The following is a 15778-nucleotide window of genomic DNA, read 5'->3' on the forward strand; positions in this document are numbered from 1 at the left end:
TAAATTCATGCTTTTGAAGCTCAAATTAACAAAACAAACAAGTTTCCTTGTGGTGTTAACACAGTTGTTCTCAGTGGTGAATTTTGATTTATGGGGAAAAAAACTTTAAGCCTATAAAGCTGGCTGTTTGGGGTCTAAATGGAAGCAAGAATATGATTCATAATGGCTGTAATTTGAAGGCTATGTGTTGTTACAAGTAAATGTGGGTTTAAAAGACTCACTTGCAATTATTTTCTACTTTGGGTTCTGGTTTAAATGTCTTTTGCTTTATCTGAAAGAGTTTCTAAGAACATTTCAGAAGCCCGATAAGCAATGGCTACAGTCAGGTTCAGAGCCTGATCTGATAACACTCGTTTGAGCTAATTGATCTTGGGAAGCTGCTCAAAGGTCTGTAACTCACGGGGATAGGAGTTTGCAGAGCCAGGGCCCACATGAAGAGCCATCAGATCCTACCTGACTTGTAAAAGTAGTTTTTCCTCAGATGAGACAGAAATGCTGCTGGGAAGCTCCTGATAGCCCAGCCCGCACCCTGTGACCCGTCCCCAGTGGTGTGACAGAACCTTTGTAGGGTGTGAGAAGTACAGATAGAATGAGATTAATTTAGACTCCTACCGTAGCCATAGCTTGGGTACAAAGAAAAGATGAGAAACAGTCATATGAGAAAGGACACTGTAAAATCTATGTGTGATAAACGCAAAGATTTGCCAAGAGAACCAGTGTCATAGAGGTGATGACCAACATGCGAAAGACGGAAAAGGTAAGAAAAACTCTTCTTTGTCTTATTCTGACGCAGTCATGTAGGCTCCCTTTCCTTTATTTTGAGGTACAGAAGTAGTGTTGCCAAAGGTTGTAAAATAGTGACAGCATTGCTCTGTCTCCAGAAGATTGTTTTGGTTTCTACTGATAAATTATTAAAGAGATCTCAGCTGCCCCGTGTCACAGGATTTCTTGGTAGTAAGTACCTGAGGGGTAATTAAGATCAGGTTTAGAGAACCTAATGGGGGGTAAATGCTTTCCCTGTTGGGTGACCACAGACCATCTCTGTGTTTCCCCATTTGCAAACTGAGGATAATAAGCTTTATGAAATTTATAATTTATGAATGAGCTAAGTGATGTTTTCAACATATATTCTTTACTACTGGTGTATAACTCTTTGTCTCCTGGATCTCTGTGTCTTCACATGCAGTGCTTTCCATTTGGGGCTGGCTCCCTTTTGCAAAAGCAGTCTGAGTGAATAAAGCACAAATGAGAGTTAAAATTGGCTTTCCCAAGCCAGCTCATGTCAGGTAGAAATACAGTCCTCAAAATATATCAGGCTGTGGGTGAAATGTTTCCTCTCGGAATCATTTCTACCTAATCATTACAGCATTTTCTGTCAATTTGCACTGTATATCCTTCCTCTGTCTTCCCCTCCTGGACAGTTCCTTCCTGTTGGGGGGTGACATTTTTCAGAAACCTTCAGTAGATTCCTTGTCCTTCACCAAAAGGATTTGTTGTTTTTTTTTGCTTATTTGTTTTTTGCATAACCTGCTGAACAGCTCTGCGGTTTGCTGTGGCATTTTACTGCTTTGCTTGCATCTGCCTGGTTTTCTTTGGTACTTTGACAAACACCCTCAAGTTTCAGCACTGAGCCCGGGGATTATTAGCAGCACAGTTATTCCCGGTGTTCCCAATCCATGCTGGCTGCCTCTGGCCTCTGCAGAGTTAACCCAGCTGCTCCCAGTGAAGCATTGCTCTTACCTGTTCTGCAAATTCATGAGCCGTGGAGGTTTGCCAGGTTCCTGAGTCCTCAGCACAGAATTCTTTCATTTCTCAGCTTTTACAGAAGATGTATAGAGATATACTTTTTTTCTCTAATTCATGGGCGTGTGATGATTAGAGTGCCTGGGCAATCTACATAGATCTAGAACAACAGCCATTTATTACTGTATTACATTTGACTGTTTAAGCTGTGTATGGATCCTTGGATTTCTGCTTCTTGTTTTTGATGATGATTAAAAGAAAATAGGGGTTTGGAAAACTTTGAAGCTGCCTCAGGAGTTAGGTGGAGATGGCAAAGCCTAGCAGAAGGATCAGCCACATTTTGAATACCATAGATGCCCGAGTTATAATGCACAAAAGTGTTGAAAGGATTTGTAGGTTTGCTGTGGCTGACCATGTTTTCCCATTGAATGAAGCGGGAAGTATGAAAAAAAGAATATATTGAAGAATATGCATAATTGAGCAAAGCATTTGTGCAAACACAGATACATTTCCACATCATGGTCTTAGTAGTTACCAGTTATCTGCTTTGTTGTGGATACCAGGGTTTCAGAGTCCCAAACAAAGCTCAGGAAAATATCGGTTTCTTACAGGTAGTTCAAATGGTTTTGCAAGGTCAGGTGTACAGGAGACATCCAGGATACATTAAGAAATCTATTTCCAGCTGGCACTGAAAGTCATTAAACTTGTAGTATCACTAATAGGAGGAAGGCTTTTTATTTCTGATGTTTCCATCAGTCGGGTGTCAGGAAAACCCCAGGACTCCAGCCCATTCTGTGTATCAGAAAAGGGTGTCCGCATTTGAAATTACTACATGGAAGAGTGAGAGATTCCTCGAGAAAATATTATACATTAACAAGAAAGAAGAAATCATGAGCTCTGAGTGCTAGACACGGGAAGTCAAAAATAACAACAAAAAAATCCACAGTTTAAAAAATCTCTTGTTATTTTGAAAGATGATTTTTCTTTTTGGATTTTCCATGATTCTCCGGTGCTTGGTGTTAGCATTGTGGATTAATTTCACGTGAACAAAAATGTTAAAATGTTTATATTTCTTAATGTTTCTTTCCCAGAATGAGATCTCAAAATTGGAGCATTTGCATTTCCTATGTACACAAAAAGCAGCGTAGTTACACTTAGAAGGCTTCTTTAATGTTAAATAAACATATCAGCTGCATTGTGTTTACCGACACTGATAACTGTTTGTTGGGTAATATATTACTTAAAAGGAAACACAGTGAGTATGTTTAATTTAGCAACAGAATCGGTTATCATTACTCTTATTTTACTTTTGACAAATCTATGTTTTTGATAAAATAATCTCTTGAATCATTTTAAGAAATTGATGTTAAGCTACATTACAAAATCTGTTTTGGCTTGAACAAATATGTGAAGATTTAATTTATTAACTTTTGATAACTGACAGTATTAATATATGTCGTCCTGTGTACACTAATGGTATGGACGGGCATTTAACAACTGTCTCAATTTTTATAGTTCTTTAAGGAGTTTTACTGTGGAAAACATGAAATACGTTATGTGAATGGGGAAAAGCGTTCTTTAAAAGCATCTGAACAAGCTGTCTGAGAATTAGGAAGCAACACTGAAGGAACAATTTGGGAGCTGTGTTAGGTGCTGCGTTGTGCCCTGTACATGTTGGCCATTCTAAAAACTACACGGCTACTGACTCTCTAGGATGTTCTTCATCAATTTCTTATATTGATGTCCTCATGTGTAATCAGGTGTAAGAGCGCTTTCCCAGGATAGTCCTTGCCCATATGCGCATTCCTCCGGAAATCTGGGCATGCACTAAAATCAGGCACTTTGAAGCTTTGCTTTGGGTGTATTCTCAAAATAAATGGAAGCCCCGTTTCTCACACCTCATCTCCTCTCTATTGCCTTGGTTTGAGGTGAAGGTCCTTGGAGTTTGCTTAACACCTTGAAGTTTTCAGTCTTCAAAGAGATCTCATTTTGAGTTTGTCTTATCTTTGTATCTTCAGAAGCTGTTCAATTTGTTACTGCTCCTTCTTTATGTTTTCTCTCTCCACCCTATTCCTTCAGGAAGTCTTGGCCTTTAATTTCCTCAAATTCAGATGTAATTGTTTTTTGGTTGTTGTGTTGGTTGGTTGGTTTGGTTTGGTTTGGTTTTGTGTCATTGCTTCTCCCTGCTCTTCAGATGATGCCCTTACTGCTGCGGACTCATAGCACCAGTGGGCAGGTTATTCTCTCTGTCATCTAGGAAGTTTGGAAAGTTTGAGAAGTTTAGAAATAAAGTCTATAGTCCTTCACAGTCATGAACAGTCACAGCGTTTGAGAGCAATGCAGAAATCAGGATTTGAGATGTACCGTGTTGCTAGAGAGGTTTTATTTCCTAAACTGTCATTGCTGCTGATTTTATCCCAATACCCTCAGGACAAGGAGCTCGCAAATGTCATATTTTCTGGACAGTTCTTAGAAAAATGTGGTTTAATTTTTGCAGGATGGCTGACTAGAGAAGGTGTGGGCTCCTGTTCTCCCACAGTAGGAGACTGGAAAGCAACTAAAAAATTTTTCTGCCATGAATACACAGCTGACCATTTATTTTGGGCTGTGCTGCTTTCACTTGTGCGTTTGCTTTGGGTGTGAGAATGGATCCTAATGGAGAAATGTTAGTTATGATATCAGACAGAGAAAGAATTACTTTCCAGGCTTTATGTGGCAGCTCTAAACTCTCCTCCAGGCATTGGACCTTGTGTTTAAAAAAACGAAACAAACAGTTTGTGTACTTGAGCGCATCAGAAAGAAATGCCTTCATTGCACATGGCAGCTATAAAAAGAAAAGCCGGATTCTTCTTAGAAAATAGAAAGCCATTACATTTAGAATCTATCTTGCCTGTGTGTTATAGTTTCTTTTTTAATACTGTATTTAGAAATAAAGATCTTTTTCATTTTGTAAGATTTCAACTGCTGCTTTTGCTTATTTGTTCTCCCATGGAAGTTAACATCTTCTGCATTTACTATTACGGTCATTTCTTGTGGGATCTTAGAAATAGGCTGATTGACTAGGGATAGGGAATAAGCAATAGAAACAGGTGAATTGAAGAATGATTTTCTTTCTATAAATGTTTGGTAATAGAGGGGAAAGTGCAACGAAAAGGCAGTTAAAGGGAAAGTATTTGAAATAGAATGTGTTAAAATTTTGCTTACAAACATCACTTTCTTTAAAGGGGATTATTTACTGAGTTAAATCATTTCAATTGCATTGATAAAAAAATGTGCATATGGAAACTTAGATCTTCTTTCAGTCGAGTCACCATTTATCAAAAAGTCTACCTCCTTTTTTCTTTCTGAAGAACCCAATTGTAAGGAAGGTGGATGCATTTCTAAAGTCTAAGCATGTCCATTGCAGACATGCTTACTGAAACATTAACTTAATTACCTTAAAATCTAAATTATCACTGTTAAAACTTCTTATGTAAAGCAGCAACTTGCCCAGGAATTTCATTCTCCTTCAGGATTAAGGGTGTTGAGACTAATGTGTGAGTGAAGTCTTCACAAAAAATGAAGTAAATCAAGTAAATCAAAGAAGGACTCAACTGGTGGAATGATGGACCAGTCTGATGATCAAGTGCACTGTGGAGATGATACACAAAAAAGCCTCTGGTAGTCAGCAGAGATAATGCAGGTGTGTTCACAGGACTACAGCTGACTACATTTGATATAAATGGTTTCTCCTTTTCTTCAGCTGGATATGTTATTTTTTCACATGTTGCTCTAAATTAACATAAAATGTGGCTGCATATAAACACACTGTTGGGATTCATCTCAAAATGGCTCCATCATTCTTCCTGGCAAGATAATTTGAGATGGGTTAGATTTTTCACTTTTTTTTTAATATATTTTGAATTTATTTCAAAACATAGAGGGTGGAAGGAGAGTGGAAAATTGGAGATATCCTAAACCTTAACTGTCATCATTCTTAGAAACAGGAACAAGCTTACCCCACCGAAGTTTTTCCTAGGATATAGCCCAGATGATGATGGCAGTGGGAAGCCTTCCTCAGCAGGGAGAGGAAGACAGCTGTCATCTTCATGTCATCTGGCATTCTTAGGCAATAGTCTTGTGTTGCACCCAGTCCAATTTGCTAATGAGCTGTTGCTGAAACAGGAATGCAGCTCTTGCCCACTTTTTCCCAGTCACATCTTGCAATCCAGCAGTAGTGTAGGGAATCAGCTTCCAAGAGGAAACTTATCTGTATTTTGGGGAAGTGATTTCTGTTGGGCAAGTCACCATCCCTAGAGGTGTTTAAAAGATGTTTAGATGAGGTTCTTAGGGACATGGTTTAATGCTAGAGTTAGGTTAGGTTATGGTTGGACTCGATGATCCTGAGGGTCTCTTCCAACTGAAATAATTGTATGATTCCAAGTAGGCTGGTTCCTGATAACTAGATGGAATGCAGCCAGGAGCAGCGAGTGTTCCTGCTGGGGAACAATTTCCTTCCTCTTGAAGGGAGAGAAGCGCAGAGGTTGGTGTTTGTCCTTGCCCAGGACACAGCTGTGGTCTAGACCAGAGACATGGACCTGACACACAACCACCTCTGACAGCCCCGTGTCCAAGACGTGATCCTCTGGGCTTCTAATTCTGACTGGCTGTCCGAAAATAGGCTATGGAGTAAATATTTAATGAAGGGAGGCTCCACGGAGTCCTTAGTGTGGTGGGAGCTTCCGTCTTGGAATTGTTGAACGCTGTTTCAGGGTGTTTGATCAGCAGTTGGGCAGAAGTGCTGGTGCTGAACCAGCAGCAGTGCTGCTGCTGAGGAACAGTGTTTTGGCTGAGAGCTGCTGTCATTCCTGAGACGCTTCTCCCATTGCTGTGAAGCGCTAGTTATAAGTACCACCTCTTAGGAAAAGAAATGATGGTGCAATATTCAGATACTCCTATGGGCTGTAATACCTCAGGGGAAGAAGGGGGCTTAACCCCATACTGCAAAGGGAGAGTCGAGAAGACTTGGCTCTGAGCAGCTCAGAATGAATGCCCAAGGGGAAGGAAATTCAAGACCGCTGAATTTGACAGCTTCCCTGTCACACTTTGAAGCTGAAATACCAGAAAGTAGCATGCAAGTGATAGACGTAAAGTATGAATTATGGATGCAAGGATCACTATGGGCTTGTTCAGTCCCGTGCATAAACAATACCCATTTAGAAGTCTACTAAGATGCTATAGTAGAAGAGGTTTTTAGTGCTAAAAAGTGTGTTTTGCTCAGAGTACTTGTAGCCTTGATCAAATGCCCAGCAGTTCCTAAAACGTTCAGAAATATTACAATAAGTACAATTACAAGACTGAGGTCACTTAACAAAGTATAGGGAAGAGTAGGTGCTGTATTTCTTCCTTTGCAAAATAATTACAACAACTTGCAATTGTTAAAAACTGTGATCGCCAGTTTTCTAACAGGAAAATTAATTAAAGTCAGTGCTTTGGCAGGTGTTCATATTTTGTGGAAAGATCTGTCTTCCAGATTGCTGATGAGTGGCCAAGCCAGTACCTAGATAGTTAATAATACTGCTTAATTACCACGGTCAGATAAAGCTGCCATCTAATTTATTGCTGTTCTGAGCATCTGAACACTAGAAGAATGATAAACCATGAGAAAGCCTTATGAGATGGTTGGTTAGTTGAAGTCATTGCCTGCACTTTTATACATTTCTCTCTCTAGCCCGTGATCCTTCTCACATTTCCCCGCTTTGGCAGAAAATCAGACACACGGTCATGCCCCCTGCTGCCCCCGCTTCCACGAGGCAGCTGTTTGGAAAGCAATACACCTTCCCACGGCACGGCACAGCCAAGGGTTTCTTCCTGGGTTTATGTATCCAGAGTGCGCTAGAAAAGGGTGTTGTGTTTTCCTGCATACACCTGATGGAACATAAATACATCCACAAATGCGTGTCGGTCCAACATCTGGACTGTATATGGCTTTTCAACGTGGGTGGAACGAAGTGGTGTGCTATGCAGAGCATGCTGTAGAGGAATAGGTTGCTGACCTGGGCAATGCATTGATCTCATGCAAGTGGTCATCAGCAGACACAAACTTCGCTTAAGGATTAAAAGATTTTAGGCAAAAAGCTCTTGCAGGTGATGGAATAGATGGAGGAGTAACATGTGACACAGAAACCTGACTCTGACTGTGCCCGTCCTGCAGCAGGACAGGCCTTGGTTGTAAGCGGGTTTAACAAAATTGTCTTACAGTGCCACGTTCACTTGACAAATAAAATCCCAGGGCTCCCACAAGTATTCAGGGTAAACACCAAGAAAAGTGCTTATCAAATAAAGGATAAATCCTGTACCGTGCACTGTAGGAGGACTCAGTCCATGCTCAGGAACTTTTCTTGAATTAATTGCCTTTATCTGGGAATTAATGGAAAGGAAGTTCATGGGCTTTTCTACTGTATGTGCTATTAAGCTGTCTGGAGACAGTTATGGCCTTTTTCAAATCTACATTCCTCTGACAGTAGTAAATTCCCTTGTCACCTCTCAGGAGCAAGTAGACAACAGAGGTGAAAAATTATGCTAATGAACTGCAATAACCAGTCCCTTTTTATAAGAGCACTTATGCATAAGATGCTGAATCCAAAGTGTTATAGCACCTTGTACAGCTTTTTGTCTGTAAACTCTAGCAAACTAAGCGCAGCCAGCAGTTAAATACAGCTTTATAGTTCTGAAGAGGCCGTTTGGAACTAAGTGAAGTATATGGGTAAAATTGTTAAAGCGTTAGATAAGGTTCTCAGGTTGCCATGGTTACTTGAAAATTTTGCATTGTCTCATAGATTAGGATGCATAGGATGAAGTAGCCCAAACAACTAGCAAGTCCAATGCATATAAACTACATTTCCGAACCACACAGCGTTGCCAGATAGATAGAAAAATAGCTCATGATATTGGCTGCTGACAAATCTGTGAATTAATAGAGAGAGGCCTGAAGGAGATTTCAAACACATGTGATTCGAAATCCCTCATTATTTTGGAGTTACAATCTTATTTTTTAAAGACATAAGAAGAAAGAGAAGAGAAGAAAAGAAAAGAAAAATCCTCTGGTAATGTAAAGAGTGGAATGATTTTCCATAAGCTCTTTCTGGTATTGAAATCTGACATTTGGCTTTGAGACCTTCAACAGGATAATACATTTCGTGCACATAGGCTGGCAGTAGCACTCACACTGGAAACAGTTTATTCCCATGGAAACCTATTTGCATTTGGGCCAGAAGTGACTTTTTTCCCCCTCTGTTAGAGCTGCTGATGTTTTAGCATAATTGCTGTATATTGACAGCAGATTTGAAAAGTATTTTTAAAATGTTGAGTAGCTGAGCATATGTATAATGGAGATGTAGTCTGTGCAGTTTGTCTGTGTAGGATGGAAGTATGTTGCTGAAAAAATGCGGGGCCGCTTTTGATCTTCTATTCTTTATCTCTAAAAGAAAGAAAAAAATGTGAACTACAATATGTTTATCCCAAACATTTTTTTTTTTAACAGGTGACAAAAGAACTGAAACAGTACGACAATAAAATTATAGAGTGCAAGTTCGAGAACAACAGCTGGGTCTTCATGAGACAGAGAATAGACAAAAGCTTTCCAAATGCCTACAGCACTGCCATGGGTGAGTAGAATAATTGTCTTTTAAAGTTTTTCAGGCTCACATTTTAATTTTTTAACTCTGTTCTAGTTTAAGGAGGAAAGGCAATCTGTGTTCTCATTACTAGTTTGAGTCCTGGCTTCTCTGAGTTATTATAGTAATACCTTGTGTTGCAAATGCTTATGCCATATTTAGGTTTTATATAGCACAAATCCTTTGGCTTCAGGGTTATTTGATGAAGTCAGTTAAACAAATACTCTGATGCAGTATTTAATAGATAATGCAGAAGCAGGTGCCTGAGTCTTTGTAGAACTGCAAATACTTGCTCAAAGAGACTTGAAATGGCAGGGCATGCCTTTGAAGTGAGAGCCAAGAAAGTTTTTATTGACGAAAGCATCCCAACAGCAGTTAACTAACTAAAATCGGTGTCTAGCATTGTTTTGGCTTGTTGGGATGTGATGCAAACTGGCGCACTGTCAGTTGAATTTGTTGAACAAAAAATCCATTATAATTTCACCTCTATTCAAAACACCAAAACCATTATTTGGCAGATGGGCTAGAAAATTAATGGGAGAAAATGTCATCTTAAAATTCTACAACAGTTGTACAAACAATGAAGAGGGAAATAAATGAAAGGTGGGGGTATATCCCTGCAGAATTGTGAGACTTATGTTCTTCTACCAAAACACATTTTGCCCAGTATTGTAGATTAAATGGTGTCGTTTAGTTTCAGGTGGAGTATGGGAGTTTGAATAGAAGTCTGCAAGGCCAGATAACAATAGTCATGTTGATACTGACTTTTGTTAAGTGCCAAAATGAAGTTTAATTGTATTTAATACCATGCTATTTACTGGGACATGCATAGATGATGTAGGATTTTGTCCGAACCATTCTACTTGTAGAATGTCTGAACCATTTTACCCAAGTAGTGAATAGGTTTTTCTTGAATAAACAAGATGTGGCCATTTTGCCAGGAGATGACAAATCTGTTGGCACCTTAGCGAACCAGCACAGAATGTAACTGAAATACTTGCTCAACACTCTTGTTGGGAAAGACGAATGGGCCACAGAAGTCAGATAAGTACAATGACATCTCTTTGGCACCGTGACCTAAATTTCTCTTCTCTGTTTCACCATATTGTTTCAATCATTAGTTTTCCTTGGATTATTATCTTCTTTGAGGGGCAGCATGTTGTTCTTTCCTTTGTTCTTAAAAGCGTATGCAGCTGCACTTTTCTCATTTTCTCCATTTGTAGAGCAGTTATTTTATTCTTGACTTTTTCTCCTCGCCAAAACATAATGAACTTCCTAAAAATAAAACTTAGAAGAAAATTAAATGCTACAGGAAGAACTGTTTTGTAAGAACTATTTCCAAATTTCCATAGGAATTTTCAGAACAGCAATTTTCTTTTGGCTTTAATTTTTCACTTTTGACCATTTTTCAAAAACTCCAAAAGTTGTGTTTTCTCATTTGAGACTTCTATTGTTCTCTTCTCTAGATCCTTCCTCCTCTATTTGCTTTCTCTTGATGAAAAATGCTATTTATTTTTCCCCATGTTTGAAACAGCAAAAAAATAAGTATCTGTCTCCAGCTTGTTTTCAAATTGGAAAGAGAAGGCCTTTTTGAGTGATTAAGCTAGGACAGCCCTTAAAAGTTGAGACTGAGTTGTTCCAGCTGCCTTGTGGCACAAATTCTATTCCTAAACTGCTGATGATCATGATGCTTTCCAACTGCTGAAGTCACATACAGTACAACTTTTAAAGAACCTTTTCACCATAATAAAAAGATAATTTTAAAAAATTATGTTTGGAAGGTGTTTCATTAATTATAAAGTAATGCTTTGAATGGTTCTGGAGTTCTGCAGGAAAGAAAGGAGTGGCTTAAGAGTCAGGAAATTATATGTTGATTAGTATTCATAACAATGCTATATTGCAAGTACATTTTAAGGAGTCTTAATGTTGTTTGGTACTCTAGGGGGGTCAATAGATTGTTTTGCATAGAAATTGCATCCATCCTGTGGTCAGTCCTTACATGCTAGAAATTATCCTCTAGGCATTTTGTACTTTCTGCCAAGATAGTCGTAGAATTCCTACTTCATTTCTTTCTCTTTATTTTCTCCACCCTCCCTAAGTCTCTCGGGAGGATTTAGAGGAGTAAAAAGTTACATAGAAAAAGTATTAAACACGTTTCATTTGTTTTAAGATAAGTAAGCCTTTTTATTTGTTCCATAAAATCCTCTGGGGCATTATTTACAAACTGTGACCTGGGGAATCATGTTAAGTAATCCAAGAGTACTTGTACGTGCCTGCCTTGGCCACCCTGCAGCACCATGGCGTTTGGTCCTCCGTATGCTCCAGTGTGCTGGACATGGAGCTCGTTGGGTGCACGTCTTTCAGCTACATGAAGGTAGATGGCTTAAAAAAAGAAAAAGCACTGTGCACTGTGGGTTTACAGTATTTATAGCACTTAGTGTTAAAAAAAAAAAAAAGTTACCTCAATTAGGATGTTTTCAATATTAAGCCAGTCTACTTCCTAGTTATTTGGATTTGGTGAGTGCTTTAAAGCTGTGTCTCAGAAATGTCTCACAAGGCCTTCATTGCTGTTGCTTGCCCCAATAAGATGTCAGTTCTTGTCATTTTTAGAGTTGCCCCTTGAAGCCTACACACACAGACTCCACAACCCCCCTGGGCAGCCTGTTCCAGTGCTCTGTCACCCTCACTGAGAAGAAGTTTCTTCTCATATTTAAGTGGCACCTCCTGTGTTCCAGTTTGTATCCATTGCCCCTTGTCCTATCATTGGTTGTCACCGAGAAGAGCCTGGCTCCATCCTCATGACACTCACCCTTTACATATTTGTAAACATTAATAAGGTCGCCCCTCAGTCTCCTCTTCAAACTAAAGAGATCCAGCTCCCTCAGCCATTCCTCATAAGGGAGATGCTCCACTCCCTTAATCATCTTGGTTGCCCTACGCTGGACTCTCTCCAGCAGTTCCCTGTCCTTCTGGAACTGAGGGGCCCAAAGCTGGACACAATATTCTAGATGTGGTCTCAACCAGGCGGAGTGGAGGGGAAGGAGGACCTCTCTCGATCTACTAACCACCCCCCTTCTAATACACCCCAGGATGCGATTGACCTTCCTGGCCAAAAGGGCACAGTGCTGGCTCATGGTCATCCTGTTGTCCCTTTCCCCTACACTGCTCTCTAACAGGTCGTTCCTCAACTTATACTGGAATGTGGGGTTGTTCCTGCCTAGATGCAAGACTCTACACACATGCCTTCTCCTGGTTTTAGCAAAAGCGATGCCCACGAGGTTGTGTCCCTTATACCGCTCTGCTCTCTGGGGGGTAAAGCACAGGCACTGGGCTCCTGACATGACCATCTTCTTGAAGTCCATGTTTAGGGCTGAATACTTGAGACAAATTATGTTATTTATTTTGCAAAGAGGGGAGGAAATTATTGAAGCACCGACTGCAACCAATTGGTTTAGTGACTTGAGAATATGTTCTTTGTTCTCAGCTGTATGCAACAGCATCCAGAACCCGGTCACAAAGGAGATGCTGTTTGAGTTCATTGACAGATGCGCAGCAGCTTCTCAAGGACAGACGCGGAAACACCACCTCGATCCTGACACCGAACTCATGCCACCCCCACCGCCCAAAAGGCCGCGCACCATAACATAAGGCCTGGCTCGCAGCCCATAGTGTGTTTACAGTTCTGCAGAAGGTGGAACGCAAGTGTGAAGGCTGGAAAAAAAGCAATCTGAATTGCTGTAAATACTTGGGTGTGGCTTTTTGAGTTTGTTTTGGGTTTCTTGTTGTTCTTTTTAGTTTTGTTTTGTTTTAAATTCCACGTACAAATGGACATTGTTTTGTAACTGATAAATTCAACCTTACCTTATGGTATTTGAAGATGAAATTTCCAAAGGTTTAGACAAGAAGAGTACAATGAAGTCAATGGAAAGCTGCCTTGTTTATATATGGATCTCTTTTCACCTTTAATTTATAATGCCAGCAATCTGGAACTGAGAAAACATTGGGATGCTGTACTTTTTAGAGGCTGTATTTAAAAAAAAAAACAGAAGTGTTTTTTTTATCGTTTAACTGGTTGCAATTTGTCACCCATAGTATAATTGGTCCTGGTTTCCCTGCATTTCCAAGGCTTGTATTTAACAGCAAACAGCAATGTTGTTTGTGCTCTGTGTTGGTTAAAAACTAAGCCACCTTAGATTTCACTAATTTCAAAATTAGATGGTTTTTGTTGTTGAAATATTAAAAAACAGAATCCTTCTTGTACATAGCATCCCTTTGAAAGGAAATGTGCTGGGTGTTTGGTTTTTCCCCCTGTTTGAACCTAACACAACAAATGTATAGTGGGCTGATTTTAGCTTTGCCTTTTAAAGTTTGTCTGTCGATAAGGAATACACCAAATCCTTAGTATTAAGGTCTCTATTGAGGGACCGTTTCTAGTACAGGGCTTAGTTCTCCACAGTGATACCATTGTAAATACTATTAAAAAGTACACATCACTGTGATATGCAAGAGTAATAAGCAGTGCTAATCATGATGTCTTAGATCCAGGCACAAAACGGCAAAAGAAATGCCAGAAAACTCCTGCGTAAGAGAGAAGGTAGCACGGAGCACACTGGCAGATTTTCCTGACGTGAGTTTTGAGGAGCTGCGTGCTGGTTGTCCAACGGAGGGGTTGTTCTGCGCTGGGATTAGTTGGAAACCAAATGCAGATTTTGAAGTTTACTGTACATTTATCAAGCAGGGATTGAATTGGCTCTTTCTGTAGTTGACTTAGTGAGTCATCCGTTGGTTCAGCAATCTGATTAGTGAAGCTCGTTGATTTGTTGTAACTAAAATGCATTTCTGTTTAAATGAGTTTTAATGTTTGTAAGCAAAATTAACTCCTGCAGGTTTATTTTTTTTTCTTTATGGAAATTTTAGGACTATGCTTTGTGGTGGCTTCTCTAGCTGTTTCAACCTGTTGTATAAATGCACATGGCATCATTTAGATGGTGTTCCTAGCGTCTTTTTCTAGAGTATTCCATATGTGTTTTAGAGAACTGAAGGAGTTACATAAGTTACTTTTTATACTATGGTAAAACTTGAGGGGAAATAATGTGTTGATCAAATTGCTTTTCTTTAACTGTACATAGTTTCTGCATATTATCTATAGAAAAGATATAATATCACCTATGCAAGGTTGCAAAATTATCTCCTAAAAAGAGCCTTATGAATTTGATGTGAACACCTATGCAGCCTCTGTGCATCTTGCATTGAAACACACAGTCAGTTATTTCTTCACTCAGTATAAATAATTTCCCCCGATGATACTCGTCACTGAGATCACCATAGCATACACTCTGTTGCAGATCTTCACGGTTCTGCGGCAGTCGCAATGTGTGTGATGATTACAGCCCTCTCCAGGAGGTGAGGACATTTCATTCTTGTGAGGAGCTATCCAGGTTATTTCCATCCTTCCCAGCCCTTACATCTTGTGTTTCAACCAGACGTAGCTTCGGGTTTTCCTGCTCCTTCAGAGCTGTGGCACCGCCGGCCGTCTCCCACCTGCATTCCACTGAGCCCATCAATGTGTTGTGGCCCTCCCTCCTATTTTGACAGTGTCTTTTTTTCCACTTTCGTCTTGAAACAGATATTTTGAAAGAGTAATGACCCTGAGAAGGTTTAGAGCTCCGTGTTCGTATTTGATTTTTAAACTCTTCTTGCACTATGACCTGAAGCTTTTTAGAGAGGTCAATCGCCTCTCCTTTTCTGGAAAAGGAAGCTACTGGGGAAGGGTCGAATGAAGAACCTGATGGAAAAAAGAAAGGAATTTCACTTGGACAAGATGAGTTTAATGCTGTGAGAAATGCAAACCTCCTTTCTCTGCTACTAGATATTCAAGAGGTTGAAGCTAAGAAGCAAAGAAGAGTCTCTGCCAGGAAAATAATGACGATAAAAAAACCCCTTAACTTGTCTGTTCTTCAGTGTACAGCATGAATTCATCCACCGTTTTGTCATTTGTTAAATATATAATTAAAATTTGGTTTCAGTGCAGTTTCCAGAAAATGTTACATTCCTCTACAAACTGTGTATTAAGTATTTTAATAAAAGTCGATGGTTTAAAATGCTTTTCTTAAGGATGTGTTTACTTTTGTTGCCTCCGCTTTCCTGGTACCAGTGCAAGCACAAAGATACTGTGGTGGTGTTGCTGTTCAGTACTGCAAGAAAATTTATCAGCTTTTTTCAGAGGTCAGTGGCTTCTCTCTCGGGTATGAGCCCCCCCAGCCCAGTGGTGGCCATGATCCGTTATGCCATTTTTAAGTACTATTTGCTATTCCTGTGACTAGAACCAGAAAGAAAACAAATGGTGCCTAAAGTATGTGTTTTATGGCAGGCCAGCGTTA

At 39.7% G+C, this 15778-nt stretch overlaps 1 protein-coding gene across 1 annotated transcript in view; it reads left to right on the forward strand.

Moving 5' to 3' along the window:
* RNGTT (RNA guanylyltransferase and 5'-phosphatase) overlaps positions 1 to 15499 on the forward strand; it is a 182644-nt gene extending 167145 nt beyond the window's left edge. The window contains exons 15-16 of the mRNA XM_082048859.1: positions 9266 to 9389; positions 12883 to 15499. Coding sequence (XP_081904985.1) covers positions 9266 to 9389; positions 12883 to 13046 — 288 coding nt within the window. The 3' untranslated portion in view covers positions 13047 to 15499. The remainder of the gene's footprint in view (positions 1 to 9265; positions 9390 to 12882) is intronic.
* Positions 15500 to 15778: the final 279 nt, after the last annotated feature.

The sequence above is a fragment of the Streptopelia decaocto genome (assembly GCF_964273445.1).
Source record: "Streptopelia decaocto genome assembly, chromosome: 3".
Taxonomy (NCBI): domain Eukaryota; kingdom Metazoa; phylum Chordata; class Aves; order Columbiformes; family Columbidae; genus Streptopelia; species Streptopelia decaocto.